Source organism: Hevea brasiliensis, chromosome 14 (assembly GCF_030052815.1).
Source record: "Hevea brasiliensis isolate MT/VB/25A 57/8 chromosome 14, ASM3005281v1, whole genome shotgun sequence".
NCBI classification, from domain to species: Eukaryota; Viridiplantae; Streptophyta; class Magnoliopsida; order Malpighiales; family Euphorbiaceae; genus Hevea; species Hevea brasiliensis.
Window position 1 is genome coordinate 14724276 of NC_079506.1, and position 22867 is coordinate 14747142.

The following is a 22867-nucleotide window of genomic DNA, read 5'->3' on the forward strand; positions in this document are numbered from 1 at the left end:
TTTTTCTAAATGTTTTATTTATTTGAATTTGTAAAAAAAAAGTTAATTTTGAAGAAATAATCTCAATCATATTTTTTTCATAAAATAAATAGATAAAGTAAGGATGAAAATTGATAAATTTAGTAATTATTCAAAATAAATAAAAAAATAAAAAAATATAAAATAAATTTCAGAATAAAATAAAAAGACAATCACTTTTTATGTTACTGATAAATTGTAATTAGAGGCATGCATTATTAGATTATAGTCAAATAATTAAATTAAATTAAATTGATAAAATTTAAAATTCTTATATAAAAATATTTGGTTAATTCGATTAGAATTCATAATTTTTAATTTTTTTTATTATTGAGTTACTCCTATTTGGTAATCAAAATAACAACATTTTTATTTTTTTATAATTTTATTAATAATATTGAATTTATAATTACGTATACTAAAAATAAATCATATTTATTGTTTTTATAAATAAAAATGATTATAAATATATTTTATAAATATTTTATTAATTAATTATATAAAATATATATTATAATTTTTTATTAATATAAGTAAAATGCATAATCAATTAAAATTTTCTAATTTTAATTAAATTTATTTTTTTTCTCAATTTCAATTTAATTATTATTTTAAAATAGATTAAAAATTCAATTAATCAAAATTTCAGTACCACTAATTGTAATATTTTGCCAACTTCAGTAAACAAAGAGCACAATAACCTAATTAATCTTCTAATCGTATTTTCAGTCTCTAATTTTAAGACGGATCTTTCTTTTTCATACTAATTTCCACAGTAATCCACCCGTCCCTCTGACTCCCACCCAGATGTCATCTCTTGCTCTCCTTTGCACTGCCATTCTTCTCTAGCTTCTCTCTATATGCTCTTACAATCTTCTTTTCTTTAAAGAAATACCAATGCTGCATGCTAGTTCTTAATTTTGAAGCCTGAAGGTCTGCTCTTCTGTTTAGCTAAATGGGTCTTTGTTAGTCTCTCAACTAAGGCCAACTATGCTTGGAATTTGAGAGTTTAGCTTCTCATTTCATTGTATTGTGGCTTTTGATGTTCGAAGGAAATGGCTTTGAATGTAAAATTGGGTTTTTTGTGCCTTTTTCTCAAATGGGTTTCTGATAATTCGTGGGATGAGCCTATTTGGATTTTGATACTCAATTTCAAAGCTTCGAGTCATTATTTTTATTCTCGTGGATGAATGGGTTTTTCCCAGCTAAGTGAACATGAATAGGTAACATTAGAGAGAAAGAGTCAGTCTCTTAACGATTCTTACCATTTGAAAGGGTGGTTCGGATTCCACTTTGGGGAGAGCTTCGGTGGTGAAAATGAGGAGGACGAAGAAGATAAACAAGGATGAGATTGCTGAGGATTGGTGTTTCATTTGCAAAGATGGAGGTCTATTGATGGTTTGTGACTACAAGTGAGTTTTTCTGGTTCTTGCTAATATCCATTCTGCATTTTTTTTCTTTTTGAAAATAAATCTATTCTCCGTTTTGAAAGGGTGCAAAACAGAAGGGACTTGGGCCGGGAACCCATGCAATTTCTTTTCTGTGCTAACCCGACTCTGCACTTAGTGCAAGACAAGCGCCTTCTTTTTTTTTTTGTTGTTGTTTTTTTTTTTTAAACAATTTCTTCTTTGAATAGTGTCAATGTTTAATATTTGTTCTCTAGGAGACGGTGGGTCCTTTATTTGCCAGATGTTGAATTCACTCTCATTTTCTATGGGGGGTGCAAAGGTGTTTCCTTATCATGAATATTATTATTATTTTTTTAATGGTGCACGTGGAACGCACGTGGATATCAATGCTATACTCGAAGCTCTTTGTGGTGTCCTTCGGATGCTCTCTAGTGTTTAGGTTGAAATTGCAAAAACAGCAGACATGCTTTGGCTTTAAAAATAATGGATTAAGAGAGTTCTTTTCTCTGTTGTGTCTAGGACTCCTTGTGTAAATTTATAGTCCTCTATCAGGTCAAGACACCAGATAACGGAAACATGAACTGTTGGGACAAACTAGGCCAACCTGCCTAATGTTCACCTTATAATTTAAAGAAACTCTATGAACAATTTTTTATTTTTTTTATTTGGAGTATGTTAGACAATGGAATTTGGTATAAAAAAAGATAAACAATATATTTCAGTAGATGATTTACATTTATACTTTGCTAAATATTTAATTTTTTTTTTTTTGAAAGAAAATGGTTCCTAATTGGCCAAGTACATGTGTTTATATCAACATAAAAAGTAATGATCTGCATTTAAAATTTAAATGGATACTGGTGCTGATTTCAGTAATTTCACTATCTATGCTAGAGCCAATGTGCTAATTCATTTCCAGTGTTCCTTTTTATGAGATCATATAGTATTTAAATATAGGTTGGTACTAATCAGAAAGCACCACAATTAGTCAATCTGCCATTTGGATTAAATGTTTCCTTATTCATGGCATCATTCAAAAGGAGATGATATGCAAAAAGAATGACTCCAATCATCATAGTTTGTTGATCATTGAACATATTAAGAAATTGCTCCTTAATTTACGAAGATGTTCTGTTTCTCTTTCATTACTGATTTGTATATATCCGTTTACCCATAGTAGAGCTCTATTACTTACATGAAGGATTTCTTTATATTAAAAAAAAGACCTGGTATTTGGACAAATTAATCCAGTGGAATGCCATCTCCTATTCTTTCTTGTACTGTTCCTGTCTTATGGCATTCAGTCATTTTCCATCATGACATGGGATTTTTTCACTGCTTCCTTATGAGTAAATGCATGGTAGGATCTTTATTATTGAATCTAGATGCTATGCATCTTACTTTGGGAATGTCCCATGAGAAATCTGTGTGCATGAAGCAACAATCTTATTTGAACATATACATGGGATATGAATACATGCACAAGTTACCGGTGCATTTGAGCACATGCTCTGTTGGTGTTACCTGTCCTATTATATTTGTCAGTGCATTGTGTTTACTGTAAATTTCCATAAAACCTATAGTATCAAAAGTCAAAATGTTGTTATTAGCTACAGGAAATGTTTTTCTTTTTCTCCTTCACTACTATTTTGTAGTCTTTGTTTTATGGATAACAGATAAGAGATGATGCTATATATCAAAGTTGTATGACACAGGTTCCATTTTTTGTTCATGAAGGATTTTTCTTTAGGTTATATATAAACAACAAGTGGGAAGAAAATAGCAACAAGTAGGAAGGAAATAGAGTCATGTTGTGTGTATGTTCGGTTTTGCTTGACAAAACTGTTCTTACAAATGGGACTTCTTTTAATGGTAACTTATCTATCAAATCAACTGAAAACATCTCTTAGGTCATGGATATTAGCTGGAAACCATCACACATACTATGAGTTTGCTGTGTCATATATTATTTTATCAATAATCCTTTAGAATTTTAACTTGTCTTAGGTTAAGGTTGGTGCTGTATGTGGACATTGTGGATAATCTTTAAGATAAACATGTTATTGTGTGCTGTATTTAGGGATTGCCTCAAAGCATATCATCCCTGGTGTGTAGAAAAAGATGATTCATTCTTGGAGAGTGATGTTCCTTGGATCTGCAGTAAGTTGCTAATTTCTGTGGTTGCTTTTCTTTATTTAGTCATTTTGCAAAATTTTCCATCTGAGGGGAAAGATAACATGCTATTGTGCATGTAGTATGCATAAGTCTTGACAACCTACTACTCAACATGTTGTTCTGAGGCAATGTGTATCTTAACATTTTTTATTCACTTTTGTTGCCATCTTGTATGTCCTTTACATAATCTTGGGAACAACATATGTTATGTATGCTGATATAATGAGTTCAAAATTGCTCAAATAGTAGCTAGTGAGTGTCATATTAAGTTCTCTAACTCTCTCAAATGTTAAGTTTTCTTGGTATGGCCGGAAATCAGTTAGTCACAATTGTCATTTCTCACCTATCTGTTTCTGCTCAATGTGAGTGCAATCTACTTCCCTTTTGTGCCTAAAGAAATATCAGAGTTTCATAAGCTATGCCAACATTTTTTTAAACCTTGATATAGCTTTTATTTGATGTGCTGAAAGTGGAGCTTAGATTTTCTACCAACTTACCGATATCCAAGACTACAATCCAACCACCCTGAATGCCAAATTTTCCAGTATTGTAATAAGATGTCAATGGCTGATAATTATTTTTATTAATAAACAGAAACTTTCCAACATTTACTATAAAAGTTATGTTCCTTTTGTGTTACCTTTTTGTGATTGTCCTTTCTACTATACTTTTTTCTTTTCTAGTTCATTAATATGATGAAATTCATATTTCAGAGTGGCATTTTTGCTTCATTTGCAAGAAAACCCCAAAATTCCATTGCTTTTGTTGTGCAAACGCTGTATGTGGACGCTGCGTAGGTGTTGCTGAGTTTGCAGTCATTACAAGAAAAAGAGGACTCTGCAATCATTGCTTAACACTCGCAGGGTTGGTTGAAGGAATAAAGAATCCAGACTTTGATGAGGTATTGATTATTTCTAAGTTTAATGTGGACATATTACATATATCAAAACTTTATAGTAAGAAAAATATCCAGTTAAATGTTGGAGAATGTAGATATTCAACTCAACTCAACTAATCCTTTATCCTAAAAATTATTAGGGTCGGCTATATGAATTCTTTTTCTCCACTCTAAACGATTTTGGGTTAAATCTTCGGAAATGTATAATGCTTCTACGTCATGTTGTACTACTCTCCTCCAACTTAGTTTGGGTCTACCCCTTTTTTGCTTTCTATCCTCTAATCCAATGTACTCTACTTATCTAACTGGAGCCTCCATACGTCTAAGCTTCACATGACCAAACTACCTCAATCTCCCTTCTCTCAACTTATCCTCAATTGGCATCACTCCTACCTTCTCTCTAATACTCTCATTACGGATTTTATCTAGTCTAGTATGGCCAAGAATGTAGATGCTATTTGTGCAAAAATTCACTCTCAGCATATTAACATTCTTTTTATAAATGCATCGCTGAGGAACTTTTTTGAGACTAAAGAAGTCAATAAACAATCTCATTAAAAAAACATTGAATCAATAGCCGCAATGCTGATAAGAAATAAATAAACAATCTCATTAGAAAGTATTGAATAGCAGTCATATTAATGCAAAGATGTGACCAGTAGAGATATTAGATTATCTTTCTGGTATCATTACGAGGTTTTCCTATGTGATCAGAAAATAAGATCAGTTATAGAAGCATTTACTCTGTCCCTTGAGTCATCCAACTTAATTTGAGCCTAGTTTGTCCTTTAAGTGATCCAAACTTACCTTTTGCTTTCTTGTTCTATATTTTCTGATTGACCATATGCTTGTTGATCTTTAGGGGAAGATAGACTTCAATGATCGAGGCACATATGAGTTCATGTTCAAAGCTTATTGGGAAATGATTAAATCAAAAGAAGGTTTAACTTCCAATCATGTCCATAAACTGTTGAATAAGGGTACAGACACCGAATACTTGGACATAAATGATATTTCTGAAGGTGAAGAAAGTATTAGTGAATTCGAGGGTGAAAATGAACTTATATCTGATGATGATGATTTAAACAAAAGAAAAAAGCGTAAAGGAACACAAAAAAGGAAAAGCAAAAAACGGAAACAATCTGTGATTAATAAGAATGTTAAGTCAAAGAAAAGGGAGTTCAGTGGATGGGGATCAAAACTTCTCTTTGACTTCCTTGCCTCCATTGGTAAAGACACAGAGCAAGAATTATCACAATATGATGTTGCTGCTATCATTACAAGGTACTGCAATGAACACAAGCTTTTTCATCCAGAGAAAAAGAAGAAAGTTATTTGTGATGAATGGTTGAAATCTCTTCTAGGAAGGAAATCAGTTAATAAGAATAGCATACATAACCTTCTGACACCCCATTTTGCTGAGAATTTTGAGCAATCAGAGGATGACTTTGGATATAGTTCAGAAGGCAAGGGTGGGAATGTCTCAATGGCCTGTAAAAGGCAGCGAAACTCAAGCCCCGATAGAAAATCTCAGAATAAAGAAGCCATTCCAGATGTCCAAAGAAGCTGTTTTGCATCTGTCATTCCTGAAAATATAAACCTTATATACTTGAGGAGGAGTTTAGTGGAGGAGCTGTCAAAGCAACCTGAGACTTTTGATGATAGAGTACTGGGAAGTTTCGTGAGGATTAAATGCGATCCGTATGACTATTCACAGAAAAATTCTCATCAGCTTCTCAAAGTGAAGGGTAATCCTCTTACTGATGTCTATAAATTTCAAATGCCCATAAAATTAAGTTTCTTATTTTCTTTAATTTATATCAAAGTAATTGATTACAGTGGCCGTAAATGGTTTGATACATTGCATGTTCATCAACATCATTATTTTTCCAGTAAGCAGTGAATTCAAAGTATATAAAAAGGAGAAGTAACATAACAGTAAAATTGTTAAGTGCGCTAATGAGTAAAGTTCCACCATTATGATATATATGTATAGTTAAGATGTCACTTCTCCCAGCAACTAGCAACCTTATTTTATTCTTCAATGACTCACAAATGCAGTTTTGTTAGATTACTGATTGCTTTTTTGAAATGAAGATGTTTGGATATATTATTAGTTCTGCAACTTATGGCAAAAGGATTCCTATGATATGGTACTCTAGATTTCCAATGGCACAAGTCAATGTCGCCTGTGGACTTAGAGTTTCTAATAGCATGAAAAGCCAATTTTCCAATGAGCACCATATTTTGGAAAACCTGATGCTACTTATTTTATGAGTTGTGATGACCTCCACTATCATTACACTTTGTTTGTGCTCATTCACATAGCATAAGAAGAATGAGGAGCAGTCATCAAGACAGTTAGCTGTTGATTTTCCTTATTGATGACAACCATGGAAGTGATTTCTAAATCAAGTGAAGTGAAATTTTAAGGCAGAAGACAAAGGAACTATGATTTAGGTCAATTTTACCCATTTATCTGCAAGAATCTAATATTATTGTCTTATTTAAGGTAATAATTATTACTCTTCAAAAACCTGATCACATATATGGTGCATTAATCCAAATTGTGTAGATGAAAAGTATCAGTGATAGATTAGTAACACCAAACAACCAAGGTTCCTCAATGTCAAAAATTCAAGTTTCAACAATTTTCTTACTTCAATTGTTTCCTGTTTGTATATCCATTATCCATATGTTTTTGTTTTCACCTTCAATTTGAATGCCAAACTAAACCAAGTTATATGCTCTGTTTTAACAATGGAAATGTATTGTTCATTTACAACTTACCTCTAACCAGATACTAAGTTGTTTGCATCTTATGATTATCATGAATGTATACAGGCATAAAAAGAAGTTCAAGAAGTGGCGAAGTGAATACAGATATTCTCCTACAAGTTTTTAATATGCCAAAAGATATTCCCATTTGCAAGTTATCAGATGATAATTTCTCTAAGGTAACAATATTTTTTAGCATTTGAAAGGTTAGTTAACCTATGTAGCAAAGTTAATAGAGAAGCAACAGAATTACATTTAAACTGAAAATACTATCTTCAGAATCATTTGTGTTTATTTCTTGTGGAATGTAATTTATGTTGGTCAAATTTTTTTACCATATGCACTCGAGATTTAAACAAAGGACTAGTTGCTAAAGGAGTATTTGGTTGTTGAGATTTGATTGACGTAGGATAATCTCCAATGAAGTTTTCGTTGATTAACATTTCTAAGGATAGTATGCTTAAGAATTCAATGTGACATTTCATTCTTAGCCTATGCCTATTTTTGGAATCTTCTCCTACTTATTTCATTGAGCTTTTTGTCAACACTTGCAAAGAAGAGGTTTTTAGTGTTCCCTTCCAATCTATTTCCCACTACACGGCAAGTGATTAATTTGATGAGCTGAAATTAGATCCACATATACTACCGAAGGTTACAGTAAATTATGGTTTTGCATCTTGTTGCAAAGGTTGCATTCTGATTGCATAATCTTATTTTGCAGGAAGAATGTGAGGATTTGCAACAAAGGGTGAGCGAGGGTCGGCTAGAGAGGCCCACTGTTGTAAGCTTTTGTGGTTAAGCAATTTGCCTGAGCTGCATTAACCAATGTTATCCTTATTTGCCATTATTTTTTATGTTGTTACACATATAGATCTGTAAGAATGATGAGTTGATGACTTTTGCTTTCTGCTGTAATTTGGATTCAAGTCTATGAAAAGTGGCAATTATTATATTTCTATATGGTTAAACATAATAGTAATGTACCTTGACTAGAATCCTTTGACTGACAGGTGGAATTCAAGGAAAAGGCCAAAAGTCTCCACGATGTTATAACAAAACATGTATGTAGCCCCTTCATAATCTAGAAAAATAGGTGCTTAAATAGTTTGTTGTATATTTTTAGTGTCTTAGATTGGACCATTCATCATATGAGAAAGGATTAATGCGATAAAATACCCAAAGAAGAAAGGGGACATTTAAAGGTAGGAACTTGACCCATAATGTTGTTATTACTCAATGTCAATTTGGACTGGCTGTGTGCTTGCTAAGCTATTAATGTTTCATGGAAACGAAAGATTTTCTCATCATATCCATATCTTCTGAAGTGAGTCCCTACATATTTCCTAGAAATTGATTATGTAGATTAATTTTTGCTTAAATTCTTCTTTTAGGACTCTGAGAATTTACTTCCTTGTCCGCTATTTTTTTTTTGTGGGGAGGCGCGGGGTAGGGTTTGATTATGATGATTTCTGAACTGTCTCATGTTTTCAAACTCTCTCTAAATAGTTTTATGCTATTTCACTCCAAATTCTAATAATTCTTTTATCTTTTATATGCCTTGTTTTATCTCTTATGCGTTTTGTTATTGTGACTGAGTGCACACGTGTGGTTTTTTCTTCTCCTTCTAACTTTGCTTTTGTTCTTTTCATCATCTGCAATACCCAGTGGATTCTGAAGGAGATTACTCTATTGCAAAACCTTATTGATCATGCAAATGAGAAGGGATGGAGAAGAGAATATCCTTTGATGTTGTAGTTTCACACAAAATGGAATTAGTAACCTATGTTGAGAGCATTTGAATATGTTCATAATGCATGCCTGTGCACATGATAAGAATTGGGGAAGCATCTCCAAGCAGCTCACACTCTGTTGTCACTACCCTGATCTACAAGTTACTATATCTAGAGCTTATTGAGACAAATTTATCATAAAAAATTCACTAGACCAGGAAAACCCAATACTGTTAATAAAAAAGATGTCACTGTTTTTTGATCAACTGGTTGGTCTTATTTAATGTTTGGGCACAAGTTTGTCTCATTTATGTGTAATAACATCCCTTCAAACTATCCTTTTAATCAAACTGTGTGGATTGGCATTTCTTGTTTTCTTTATGAGGTGCCTCCTACATGTCACGTATGCCATGCATCAAATTGTCACTTAAAATTGGTTCACTAATCTCAATGAAAATGCAATGCGACCCTTAACCTTCATTTCTGTGTACGCTTTCTGAGTACATGGACAGACTGCTGCTACTTCGGACACCAACAGAACAGTCACGCTTGTTGCATGACATTCCAGAAATAATTGCCGATGAAGCAGAGGTTGAAACTGCTGAAAATGACTTGTCCTCGAAGGATGAAAAGGGAAATAATACCTCACCAGAATCAGCTTGTGGAGGAATGTCAAAGCCTTGCAGAAAAAGTTCAAGTGGCAATAGGATTCCATCCTACCTAAACGACGGAGCAAATTTTGCAGGTCTGATGTGGTTCTGCTCCTACTTTTTTATTTCCAGGAACAGCATGTTTTTGTTTCCTTCTTGGCATATATATGATCTTTTGCTTGCAATATGTCGTGGAGATTAACATAAATTTATGCAAGACAAATTTTTCTGGATTCTAATAGAATTAACAAAAATTTATGCAAGATCAATGTTTCTGGATTCTAACAGAACTAAAAGTTTCTTATTTGTCTTTAAGCTATAATAAGCTTTTACCAGATGAACCATTTTGTTTTTCCTTCTAGAATATTTTAGGTTGTTTGACAGTCTTCAGAATCATATGTTCCAGTACTGATTCAATCACAGTCAACATTTTAATTGCAATGAGGCAATGTATTGTTTTGCATACAAATTTCCTGCATTTTTTTCTCTGTTGGGGTCCTTGAGGACCATGTTTTTCTATCATAATATAAAGTTTAGGTATCTATTGTTTTACCATAATTTCAACATAGGTAATCTTTTGTCTACTTCTTGTTGAGAATTATGGATCTAGAAGTGTGAATATCAAACTAGTAGGCTACAGTTAAACTGGCTCCCATAACCAAAATGGCCTTTTGGTTTGGTTTGCCAACATTTATATGTCATTTAATTTTCTTATACACAACCAATGAAATTATTCCCACAAGTGATATTCCAACGCTCTTAGCAGTAACACATTTTATTGAATAATTTGAATGTAATTGTTAGTGGCTTTATGTCAACTTTTTCAGAATTGGTGTGGCACATACACCTTTTATCAAAAGCTTTCATTCAATGTTCTATTTGTACTTGTGCTATTGTACTTCCATTCTCATATCTTCATTTCTACTAATGTCCAGCATTATGTGGTACACAGTATGTATGGCCTTATGATGTCTCACAAAGAATTTACTCATTAAATTGATAGGTATTTTATAATCACACAACATGCCAATTGCTCACCTGTTTCATGCAACAAACTTTAATTTTATCATTAACATCTTATCCAGTTTCTCTTTCCTAGTAGTTGTCAATAATAGACCAAAGAAACAAAGAAAGTAGCTGTTTAAGATACTTATTGACCATCATTTTTTATTTACACTCATCTTTATTCATATATTTACTAAAATTGCATTCTGTATATTTTATCTAAATCCTACTCCCTTCATGCCATGTTGGATGGAAGAATTTCAAATGAGGGTATTTCATAATTTTTCAGGTCATTTTTTTTTAAATGAAAGTTGCCACATTCTTTAAGTTACTATATTCATGAATGAATATTAGATTCATGAAAGTGGATAGGAGCTTATTTTAGTTGGATTTAACATACTTATATAGGTATTTCAAATCTACCCTCAAGGATTTTATTCATATTCAAGAATCCAACTTTAATTCATGAAGATGGTTAATCAAAGAAAATCTATGTTTTATAAATCCAACAGATTTCAAATTTCTCCATCCAACACAAGATTAAAGTGTAACTTAGCATTGTAGCACATATTGAGCATGCTTACTATGCTCCTCTATAACTGAACAAAAAGCGATGTAGAGTTGATCCTTGCATACACCAACTGAAGTTGAAAATTCACAATCGTCACACTAGTTAATGTCTTAGATCACATTGATAGATTTGATAGCCACTCTCTTTTTTGCCTGAAACCATTACAAAACCATATAAAGGTTTTTACCTTTAATTTTTCTGTTGACCTCCTAGAATGAAATTGTAATTGATCTCAAGGGCTACGAACCAAAAACAAATTGATTTTGTGAGACCTTGTTCATGCTGAAGTATGATTATTTCTCTGTTCCAGAACAAAAGCAGCAGTCTGAAGAACCTAAATCTGAGGAAATGGTGAAACAGCATCACACTAATCATGCACGTGGAGGTGATGATTTTCATCAAACAGAGAGTTGTGAATCTCCTCTAGAAGTGAAGCAGAACTGTTCCAAGGCATCTCATCCTGAACTTATATCAGGACAATTGCTTGCGTCTATTCCACAAGGTCAACCCATTGCCTCTGGTTCAGGACAGAAGCAGCAATCTGAAGAACCTGAATCTGAGGAAATGGCGAGACAGCATCATACTAGTCATGCAAGTGGAGGTGAGGGTATTCATCAAACAGAGAGTTGTGAATCTGCTCTAGAAGTGAAGCAGAACCATTCCAAGGCATCTCATTCTAAACTTATATCAGGACAATTGCTGGCGTCTATTCCACAAGGTCAACCCATTGCCTCTGGTTCAGGACAGAAGCAGCAATCTGAAGAACCTGAATCTAAGGAAATGGCGAGACAGCATCATACTAGTCATGCAAGAGGAGGTGATGGTATTCATCAAACAGAGAATTGTGAATCTGCTCTAGAAGTGAAGCAGAGCCATTCCAAGGCATCTCATCCTGAACTTGTATCAGGACAATTGCTTGCGTCTATTCCACAAGGTCAACCCATTGCCTCTGGTTCAGGACTGAAGCAGCAATCTGAAGAACCTGAATCTGAGCAAATGGTGAAACAGCATCATACTAGTCATGCAAGTGGAGGTGATGATATTCATCAAACAGAGAATAGTGAATCTGCTCTAGAAGTGAAGCAGAACCATTCCAAGGGATCTCATCCTGAACTTATATCAGGACAATTGCTTGCTTCCATTCCACAAGGTCAACCCATTGCCTCTGGTTCAGGACTGAAGCAGCAATCTGAAGAACCTGAATCTGAGGAAATGGTGAAACAGCATCATACTAGTCATGCAAGTGGAAGTGACGATATTCACAAACAGAGAGTTGTGAATCTGCTCTAGAAGTGAAGGAGAACTACTCCAAGGCATCTCATCCTGAACTAATATCAGGACAATTGCTTGCTTCTATTCCACAAGGTCAACCCATTGCCTCTGGTTCAGGACAGCAATATCAGCCCTCTACTTCAGGAGAAAAGCAAGAGAAACCAGTGGATGTTGAACATGAAAAGGTGAAGAACATGCAAAGTGAACCACAAACGGAGTTGATTGAATTAAGAAATGATGAAGAGCAAGATACAAATATTGCAAAAAGCAAGCAAACACCAGATGACCTGGATTCTTCTATATGGTATGTTGTGAGTCCACATGGTATCAAAAGGGGGCCTTACTCAATGTCAGTGCTTAAGCAATGGAGTGATACTAGCTACTCAGAATTGAAATTCAAGGTATGGAAGACTGATCAGAGCCCTGAAGAAGCAGTTTTTCTGACTGATGCTATTTGCCAGGTTTTTTCTGCCAAGAAAAGAAAATTTTGAAGTTTTTCTAGTCAGTACACAAGCAACTTGAAGCCAGGGAATTGTATCTACTTTCTCCAGGAACGAAACTTTTGTTTCTTGTCTATATTCGGATTTTAGTATACAGTAAATCCACCTCACATATAGGAAGCCACAGCCCACAAATATCAATAAAGCAGTAGACCTCAGTGTACATAACCATAGTTTTAATTGCAGCTTTTAAAGAATGAGCTTTATCATGTGCTTGACCAGGCAGTTTCAGTAGTGTTGGATGAAATTATATTGACTTTTGTTGAATTAAGTGTTTACAGGACAAGTTGGATGATTTTATATATATATTTGCCATCATTTTTCTTTCAATTTGGAGATATTATTTTATGGATTCAATGACTCTTTCCATTCCAATTTCTTTCCTTTTCCAAACAAAGAAAAAAAAAACAATGAAAAGAAAAATATTTCTTTCTTTCTTCTCAATCTCCTTACACTTTCCAAAACATCTCTTTCCCTTTTCCCAGTTTCCAAAACACTGTTAATTAGTCCCTGCTGCAAATCCTGACACATCTCATGCCTCTGAAGCAATGTTGTCAAAAACGCATGCCCTTTAGGTGAGAGGGTCCTCCATTGCCCGAAGCGTTAGGTTTTCACTCAAATGAAGTAGGCGCTAATTTCTTTTAAAATAATAAATAATTAAGTATAGAATGTAAAAAGTCTAACATGTTACACAATCAATAAATTTATCAAATTTTATATTCATATTTCATAATATATTATATGTTTTAAGCTTTAAAATCAAAAGCATTCATTTAATAATATAAAATGTTAAAGCAAAACAAAAAAAATCATAAAGTATATGATATGATTTAAAATTTTAGATGCATTGTTCAATTTATTCATTATGTCATGTAAACTCAAAATTCTAATTCTCTAGTAATTGCGTTGATGCGAGGTAAAAACAAATCAAGTCAGCTTTTCTCTTTCACAATTTTTCTTTTTTTTTTTTTTAATTTCCTGCTTTTTTCTTGCTTGAAGGGCCCTGATAATGCCCAGGGGAGAGCAGTTTTCGGTTTAAACTAAAAAATCAAATCGAACCGAGTCAATTCAGTTCAATTGATTCGGTTTTAAAATTTAATCGGTTCTGTTCGATTTATAATTTTTTATAATTTCAGTTAATCGATTCGGTTCGGTTATTTTCATAAAAAAATAAAAAAAATCGAACCGAACCGAAATTATTAATATATATATATCAAGGAAATCAAAGAAAACCGAACCGAACCCTAAGATTTAGGTTTGATCGGTTTAAAATCGAACCGAACCCAGTTGGAAATCAAATGCTCAATTTATAAATTTCGGTTTAATCGATTTAAAACCGAATCAAACTGATATTTATCGGTTTGATTCGATTCGATTTTCTCTTATTAATCGGTTTGGTTCAATTTTTAAAATTTTTTATTTTCGATTTTCAGTTTTATCGATTTGGTTCAGTTCGAAATCGAACCGACCATTTGCACACCCCTAATAATGCCTATCCTCGGCGCCTAAACACAAGCAACGCTTAGTTGAAGGCACCTCACCTGGAGGCTTCCCAGCGAAGTGCTTGAATTTCACCCAGCTCAGGCGCCTATCGACAACACTGCTTTGAAGATACCATGTTATTGTAGCATGATATTGTTGTAGCCTAAGGGTCAGTTTGTTTGGCATTCATGTTTAAGCTAATGTTGAGAGGCTATTATAAATTATTTTTATATTAAATTTAATATATTTTAATCATAAAAACATTAAATTAATTAAATATTTTTTAATAATATATAAAATGGCGTTCTTTAAAATATATATCTTAATTTTTATGTAAAAAAAAGTTTAGGTAATGGTGAACCTTGTTTAAAAATAAAAAAGAAAATTAGTGATTTCATTACAAATTTTAAAAAATAAATGCTAGTTTATGTTTCATTTCGTCTTTCGTTTCACCTTTTGTTCCAGTGGCCGCAATAGTGACCAGACAAGTCATAGTCATACTCAATTTCCTATGTAGCAAAATTACAGAAACAAGAATTCAGTTGTGTAATTCTATTCAACAAATGGAACCATAGCAAATGAAATTCATAACTCAATTAATAACCTGAAATGACACAATTAATGTCTCCTGGCAATTGTACAAACAGATTAATCTAAAGTTCATGATCTTTTAGAAGCTTTCTACAGGGAATCAAATTATTTTTCCAACCCAAGAAAAAATGACAGACACTATATCATAGCACAATATGCAATGAACTGCAATCCAGATCATCCCTCAAAGGCCATTCTATGTTCACTACGCCACAACATAAAGTTGTATAGAATCTAAATTCAGAATCTAGGAGAGTTTCAGACAACACCTCCCACTTTGTTTGTTAAGCTCACATAAAATTCTTCTCTTTAGTCCTCGGGGCTTCTCTCAGCAGCTTCCTTCCTTAATGTCTGAAGCCTTCCTTTAAGTTTGTTACTTTGTTCAAAATTTGCCTTCCGCTTCACAGCTTTATACAGGACTGGGACGACTTCAAAATTTTAATGCAAAGTCAAGGTCTATATTTTAACTAGATGAACAAGAGACAAACATAATAATTACTCACTTCCTCCTGAAAACATCAATCAAGCTTTATTTTGAGGTCTGTACATTCATCAAAGAATTTTCCAATGGGATGGTGTAAATGACACTGTTGTAACTGCTCAATAGTCTACAAACAATTTTGTTGCTTGATTTAGCAAAAATGAATCCATCTATGCTACAAATACTTTTGTTGATAAATCCTAATTCTGATTGTGCTTTATTCAGGACCAAAAACCATAAGAAATACAATTCAAAGATGTACTAATTTTTTGTACATACATTTTTAAAGTGGCCTTTGATCCCTTACAAGCCATAACCAGATGCAATATAAGATAATACCCATTCATTTGGCATAGATAAGGCAGTATCCCAGATAAAATCTTTGCAAGAGATTGGAAAATTCACCAAATCTCAACTCACCTTACCGCAGAGGAAGCCAGTCACATTTCACTCCTTTATCAGGCTCAGGAGCTCAAATCATCAAGCTTAATTAGCCAAATTACTAAAAAAAAATTATCTTTATTAGTTATCATCTAAAACTAATTTAATGATAGCCCCAATAAATCATAATAATTAAATTAATAATTATAATGACACTATTAATTAAATTATAATGGCCATAAATTATATCTTATATAGTAATGTAATTTAATTATACTTTTGATTGTACAATTATATTATTTATGACTTAATTATAATTGTTTAGGTTTAGGATTAAGGCTTAGTTATTGTTGTTGTTATTGTCATATATATATATATATATATATATATATATATATATATATATATATACACAAACAAATATATGAATGAGTTGGCTCACAAACCTGTAAAAAAACAAATTTATAAGCTTACAAGCTGACTCATGATCTTATAAATGAGCCAACTTGTAAATCTAAATTAATCGAGTATTAGTAAGATCAAGTTTGGCGTGTTTATTAAACAAATCTAAAAATTAGGCTCAAGCACTTCTCATTAAGCCCAGAGCCAATCGTAGCTTTTATCCAAAAGTCTCAAGCAGCTCAGCTTATTTACACTCCCATGGCGATGTTTCTCCTTATAATTAAGTTTTGTGGAAAATATATATATTAACTCGATCTTTCGCACAAAGTTACTAGCATTACATTGGCCCTTTAATCTAAAAAGCATTTTGCCCCCAACAAATTCATAAAGTTATAAGTGATCCATCGAAGGTTAAATGCAAGAGAAAATCTGAGTTTCCCACTAGCATCAACAAATCCTACACAAAATTGAACCATAACGGGAAAAGAAAAGGCAGAAAAGAAAACTCACTTTAGCACATGTTAGATGCCTATGCAATGTCAAAGGAAGATGCATTTTCCTGCAAGCAATTCAACTCCTACAACCCCTGCACAAAAAAAAAAAAAGAAAGGATAATATTAGTGTTGAATCCTCACAAGTAAATTGCTAATAAAGTTAATACATCTAATTCTGCAGAAGTCTGAAACTGTAAATGAAATTCATAAAATCCTCAATCTATAAGCTATTCCACCTTACCAAATCTCAAACAAATTAACAGGTTGAGAGAAACACATTCCATTAACTTCTATTACGTTAAAAAATTAGCATAAATAAAAAGGGCCAACATAACTCATAAATTCATCAAGAAATTGGAAAGAACCCATCATTCACTGAATCCAAATATATACGAATACATAAAATGCTATAACCCAAGTACCTACATATGCATAGGAAGTATATGAAGAAATGTGTAGAAGGAACCCAGATCAAAAAGGGGGGTCATTAAGTAGAATCTAGAGAAACTAAGAATCAAATTCAGCTCCTTGATACTTGATTAAAAAGTGAGATATGTTAAAACCCACCGGTTTTTGCTCGCATCGAAGTTGTACTGCTCTTCTGTTTGCAGTTGCAGCGCAGTAACGAACCGGCTGCTGGTGAAGACACGGAGAGAGAGAGAGAGAGAGAGAGAGAGAGAGAGAGAGATTGAGACTATGCTTCGCCTCTGCTCTAAACAATCAGCACGACACCGTTTAGATCTCCCATGAATTATGGTAAGACGCACTAGGAAAATCAAGTCTAGATAACAAGTTATTGATCCACACACTGTGCAGTTGTAACTTAATTTATTTTATTTAGAAATATTTATATTTTTTATTTAGAAAATCCCAAAATTGTGTAGTTTCCTGATTTTATTAGATAATTGAATTTTTTTTTATTATTTATAATTTTTCCATGTGTTTGTGCATTGATTTTTTTTTCTTTTTCCTTTTAAATCTTCTCGGACCAAATTCTCCATTGTTACACAAATTGCCCTCATTTCACCATTCCCATTTTCCAAAAATGATCGTACATGAGCATCCAGGACGTGCATGTAACAAAATCTTTTCTCCATTATATTATATAATATATATTTGTACATGAAACTAACTTCTAAGAACTCCCATAAGAATGAGCATGAAAAATACTGTCAGGGAAATACAACATGTAATGTTTGCATGAACCAAAGCTACAAAAATTTTCATGCAGAATTTCAATCCACAGTGCAGTAGTTCGTCTACTCATTGCTTTACAGATACAGCCAAGTTGCTTTCTTTACCAAAATGTTGGTATGTTTCCCCTGCTTCCCAAGAGAATTCGGACAATGCTAACTGTTCAAGACATAGTCTCCGGGCTAAAGATTTCGATGGATGGACATGATATCTCTCTCACCATGTGATGGAACAGGCTGCTCCCTGATGCGAGATAAAAGGATGGAAACTTGATCAGTGGCCATGTCCAGCCTTTCTTTTGACTTGGAAGATTCAGTTACTAGAGTTGATACCATGTTCTGCAATAACTGCATTCTTTCTCTATGAACATTTGGAGAATTGTGAAGAAGTTTTGCTGGGGATGTGCTGATCCTACGCCAACGGAAGGGGAGATACCTTTCTGGAATCTGAAAACAATTTCCTGTGGAAAGAACTCGGAAAGCATGGCGACAGAGAATTCCAGAGAATTCAAACTGATGGCAGCTGCAACTAATGATGCCTTCCCTAGGAACCCAATAAACTTTACGGCCTCCCTCAAGTTTTGTGTGGTGTCTCACAAGAAAGCCATCTTCCACCTGGAATGATGCATAGTGGGCAGCCAAAACAAGTTGTTCCTGGAGCTTAGAGAAGGCATACGGTGTGAGGACTGTGGCAGCATGGGATTCCATTGGTGCCCCTGTTTTTAGACATACGTTTTGGAGATTCTGCTGCATTGTTTGCTGATCAGCAGCTTGATCTTTAAAATCTATAGCAACAGCAACCTGCTTGTGCAAAGCTAAGTCAAAAATGGGGAGAAGTTTTTTGCCAAAAATATATACTAAAATAAAAATCTTTCCCCAGCAGCAGAAAGACTCAAGTATTATGCACAAACTAAACTAACTGGCAATCCAGGAGTACTTCCACATTATCATGAACAGAGCCATCAAGAAAGAAGAAAAGAATTCAAATAAGCATGAATTCACAATTGAAACTACATCAACAGTAACGATAATAAAGAATAATTTAAATTTTGAACAGTGAAGTGAGTACTGGAGGACTCCTGTGAAAATTGGCTTATTGAATTAAATCTGAAACTCATTCTGACTCACTTATTTGACGTGAATAGCAAGATAACATACTTGTTCCACAAAATGTGCAAGCCGAGTCTGTGCGCTCAGAAATCGTTGGATGAAAGCATTAATTGATTTTGAATGCCCAGCTGCTGTCATTCCAGCAAAGAAATGGCTTCTCAAGTATGGTAATGCCCAAAGAGTCCGCAAGGCATACAAGTTTGTGATGTGCCTGTTATTGTGCAGCCCAAAAGAATTAACCATGTCCCTCCAACCCAGTTCAAAATCCTCAATGGACTCCAGATTATAGAGTCGATGGAATTCTGCCTTCCAGTCATTATAACGTTCTCCCAGAACAGCATTAAACCAGGATGGAAACTTTGCTACAATCATCCATATGCAAAGTGCATGTTTCGTTGATGGCATCTCCATTGCTGTTGCCTCTTTAAGGCACATATTTTGGTCAGTTAGAATTGTTTGTGGAGCCTTCCCATTCATAAACCCTAAGAACGCCTTTCATATAAACAACGTAACACAGAACACCAAAGTAAATATGGGAGCAAGAGAACTCTTTGTGACAGAATCTGTGTATGTATGATTGCATGTGTCCAAGAACCATATCATCAATTATGAACCCACCATTTCAAAGCTTAATTTTATGACTAGCTGTCACAGAATGGACATCAGGAGTTCATCCACAATTTGTTGGACTAAACTATATTCAAGCAAGTGACTTAACAAATTTAGCAGGGATAGTGTTAGTGACTAGTTGGCCCATTGCCCAACATTCAAAAGTTTGAACACAACTTTGCTTAATTATCCCACATCCATAAAACACATCCAGCATCCTTTAGTGAGTGTTGGCAGTTCCAAAATACTTTAGCAAATGTTGCAAATACCTGACTAGCCAATTATTTCATGTCTACCACATCAACTATATCCCGCATATTAATATTATATATTAGTTTCTAATCATTAATTTCAGAATCTCCGCTTTCTTTTGCTAATAGCTCCTGCTAAAAGGATAAAGGTAATAAATAGAATCAAATTAAATTAAAAGGTGCTACATGTGCAATATAAGGTGATCGATTGATAAAGGAAATTACTTCAATTTTAATACCTTCAATGCCCATGATAATGACCTTAAATTTTCCTCTCAGAAAAGCACACAGCCAAGAAACACGGCATTCCATAGTTGTTCACTCCAACCCATATCCCAAGAGGCATGTCAAATGCAGCCAAGCGATGTGTTGTATCAAACACTACTGCATCACCAAAGATCTCATATGACTGGATTGATGATGCGTATGACCAAGCTATATTCTCTAACTTATTGTTTGAATCAAGTGTGTATTCAAATTTAAAGTTGGGGTCTTTCTCTTTGATGTTTCTGCACATTTTTAATAAGTCTATGCTTTCGCCCTCTGATCCAATTTCCTGAAGGACTGAAGTAAATTCCTCACATCCTTCTCAGTGAATGGTAAATATCCTGGCTCCAAGCATTTTTCAAGCTCCATGAGCCTCATCATTTGCTGCACTGAAATTCCTGTTTTGGCAAACATAAGAATTCTGCTCTTGTCCATATCTGATATGGTTCGATATGCTGGAAGGAAACGGACTTGATTTGGTTCTAGGAGTTCATGATTATGGTGGTTTGCAAAACCAGTGACACGCCATTCTGGTGTCCCTAACTCTGTGGTTTTGCTTATCCTCATATATGCTTGACACCCACACCGGGAGGATTTTTCTGTTCCTCTGAGGCTTGCTTTCATTTGAGGTTTTGACAGGAGTATTTCCAGCACGGTGACAGACAAAATAACGCCTGGTGAGTCCTTTGCCAACCCCATCTTTTCCTTCTGTGCGATGACGACGGATTGAGAATCCACACGCCTTGCAAATTCACTGTAGAAATCATAAGCTGCATCATGGGTAGCGAACCTCTGCCCAATATATGGAATTACATCATTATTAGATTCTAATGATAGTCTGGTTTCATCAGGTGATTCCTCTGTGCTACTGGTATCATCCAAGGACAGAGATTGCTGCTCTGAGGGTTCATCATAAACCACAAGCATCTGTCCAGCCTCTTCAGACATCATGTTTCTCATTAACCGATGTGAGGTCAACTTAGAACACTGTGTCCAATATGCCAACAAGATAAACAAGCTATTTCAAGTCCTACAGTTAAACAAACTCAACATATTTCTATAAGCAAGCATCCACATATTTCTATAAGCAAGTATCCATACAATGCTGCTAACCCAAAAAGAAAAAGTCATAAATAAAGCTTGCAATTATAATGACATGGCCATTAAGATATTCTCATCTTTGGCAGCCAGTAACATCAATGCTATTATTCTAAACCATCATAAAATAGTTTCGTATATGCATGATAATATTTCAGGTTTTGCAAATCATTGAATAAATAGACAATCAGTAAAATTCACCAAATTTCTCTCCGAACTTCTGATAAATACATGTTTCATGATATATAATTTAATGAGTTAAAAATGACCTTGTTCAACCAAGAATCACATCAACTAGAAACGAACAAATAATAATCCACTTGTTTACTCCAATTTCTCTTCCATCAATTGTATCTTTGGTTTTTGTTTATTTCAGAATTTTGTGATACACTGATCCTATTACTCTCGAAATGCATTTTGAAACTTAAGGTCCATAAAGTAATACGAGTTTTTCTGCTTTTGCAAATTTTTGGAGGGAGCACACTTAACACAGTATTTATAAGCAGAACAAGTCCAATATTCCAACTTGGTGATTATATAACCAGATGATATTTTCTCTGGAATTTTTTTTTTCTGTGTTTTCATTTGATTCTGTAAAATTCAGTTGGTTTTCCTGAGGGCTGGGACTGGGATTGTTTTACATTAGCAAATTCCTCATTCTTTACCTTTTCAATGCGCCTGAATATTCCCACCATGTCCTTCAAAACGAAAGTGAAAAACAAAAGACCAGTCATTGCAAGTGAAGGGACTCAATTTATAGTTAACTAGCAATAGTCTTTGATTTTGTCTGCCACCAGAAAATTTAAAGTTTGACCAGAAAATTTAAAGTTTCTTGCAAATAAATGATTTTTCAAGGATCACAGACCATGTAAGCATAGTGAGATTAAAAGGTTCAATAATCGATTTAGGCACTAAACTATTTGCATCTGGCATAAAAATTAAAAAAAAAAAATCAAAAGACTCAATGGATAATCAAATTGAGTCACATAATCATGCAATTCTTCAAAATTCAAAAACTAACTAAAAATATTAACTGCAGAAAACTTATCAACTTTCAATCACTTAGTATTATCCATACTAACCAAACCAATAGAAAATTATTTGAGAAACCAACAAATCCCACACAACAAAGTATACTACAAGGCACACAGTTAAACAAAATAGTAAAATTCATGCTTGTGGGGTAAATATACGTTGAAATGAAAATTTAAATAATGGATAAAATAGTATCCTTATTGACATAAATCACCACATAATGGCAATATCCTTATTTTATTATATTTTTTTCTTAATTTTTATAAATAGATTATTAACTAGTAAGGTACTTTTCATTTTAAGCTATCCTAGATTTTCTTTCTTTTTTAACCAAATGTTTATATTCACTACCTATTCAATTCAGAATTTCCAAAAATGAGCTTTCCAGCTCAAAACTTAGCAGTTAAAATAATCTACATGCTGCTTGTGGCATTGAAAGTTCATGAAAGCTAAATAGGAATGTCTTC

The 22867-nt window shown here is 33.7% G+C and overlaps 2 protein-coding genes, 1 long non-coding RNA gene and 1 pseudogene across 5 annotated transcripts; 2 read left to right on the plus strand and 2 right to left on the minus strand.

The window, feature by feature from the left end:
- The first annotated feature begins 748 nt into the window (after positions 1-748).
- LOC131173158 (zinc finger CCCH domain-containing protein 19-like) lies at positions 749-13336 on the plus strand. Of its 3 annotated transcripts, none has more exons than XM_058135065.1 (10): positions 749-1430; positions 3508-3587; positions 4316-4503; positions 5363-6248; positions 7345-7457; positions 8000-8059; positions 8289-8339; positions 8944-9014; positions 9500-9753; positions 11545-13336. In XM_058135065.1, exons 1-10 carry the CDS (start codon positions 1336-1338, stop codon positions 12522-12524), a joined length of 2778 nt encoding a protein of 925 aa, XP_057991048.1. In that variant the 5' UTR covers positions 749-1335; the 3' UTR covers positions 12525-13336. The 3 variants fall into 3 exon arrangements, with proteins under 3 accessions (XP_057991048.1, XP_057991049.1, XP_057991050.1); XM_058135066.1 differs by having other exon boundaries at positions 8000-8026; XM_058135067.1 differs by lacking the exon at positions 3508-3587 and having other exon boundaries at positions 750-1430.
- Positions 12527-13336, plus strand: LOC131173159 (uncharacterized protein At5g08430-like). Its single transcript, XM_058135068.1, has one exon. The coding sequence runs from the start codon at positions 12701-12703 to the stop codon at positions 12995-12997; it is 297 nt and encodes a 98-aa protein (XP_057991051.1). The 5' UTR covers positions 12527-12700; the 3' UTR covers positions 12998-13336.
- A 1726-nt stretch (positions 13337-15062) lies between these two features.
- On the minus strand, positions 15063-17577 carry LOC131173132 (uncharacterized). Its single transcript, XR_009143380.1, has 3 exons — positions 17405-17577; positions 16854-16929; positions 15063-15687 (listed from the first exon to the last, which is right to left on the minus strand). It is a non-coding gene; the product is annotated as an uncharacterized LOC131173132 (long non-coding RNA).
- A 337-nt stretch (positions 17578-17914) lies between these two features.
- On the minus strand, positions 17915-22162 carry LOC131173173 (protein FAR1-RELATED SEQUENCE 11-like; annotated as a pseudogene).
- Positions 22163-22867: the final 705 nt, after the last annotated feature.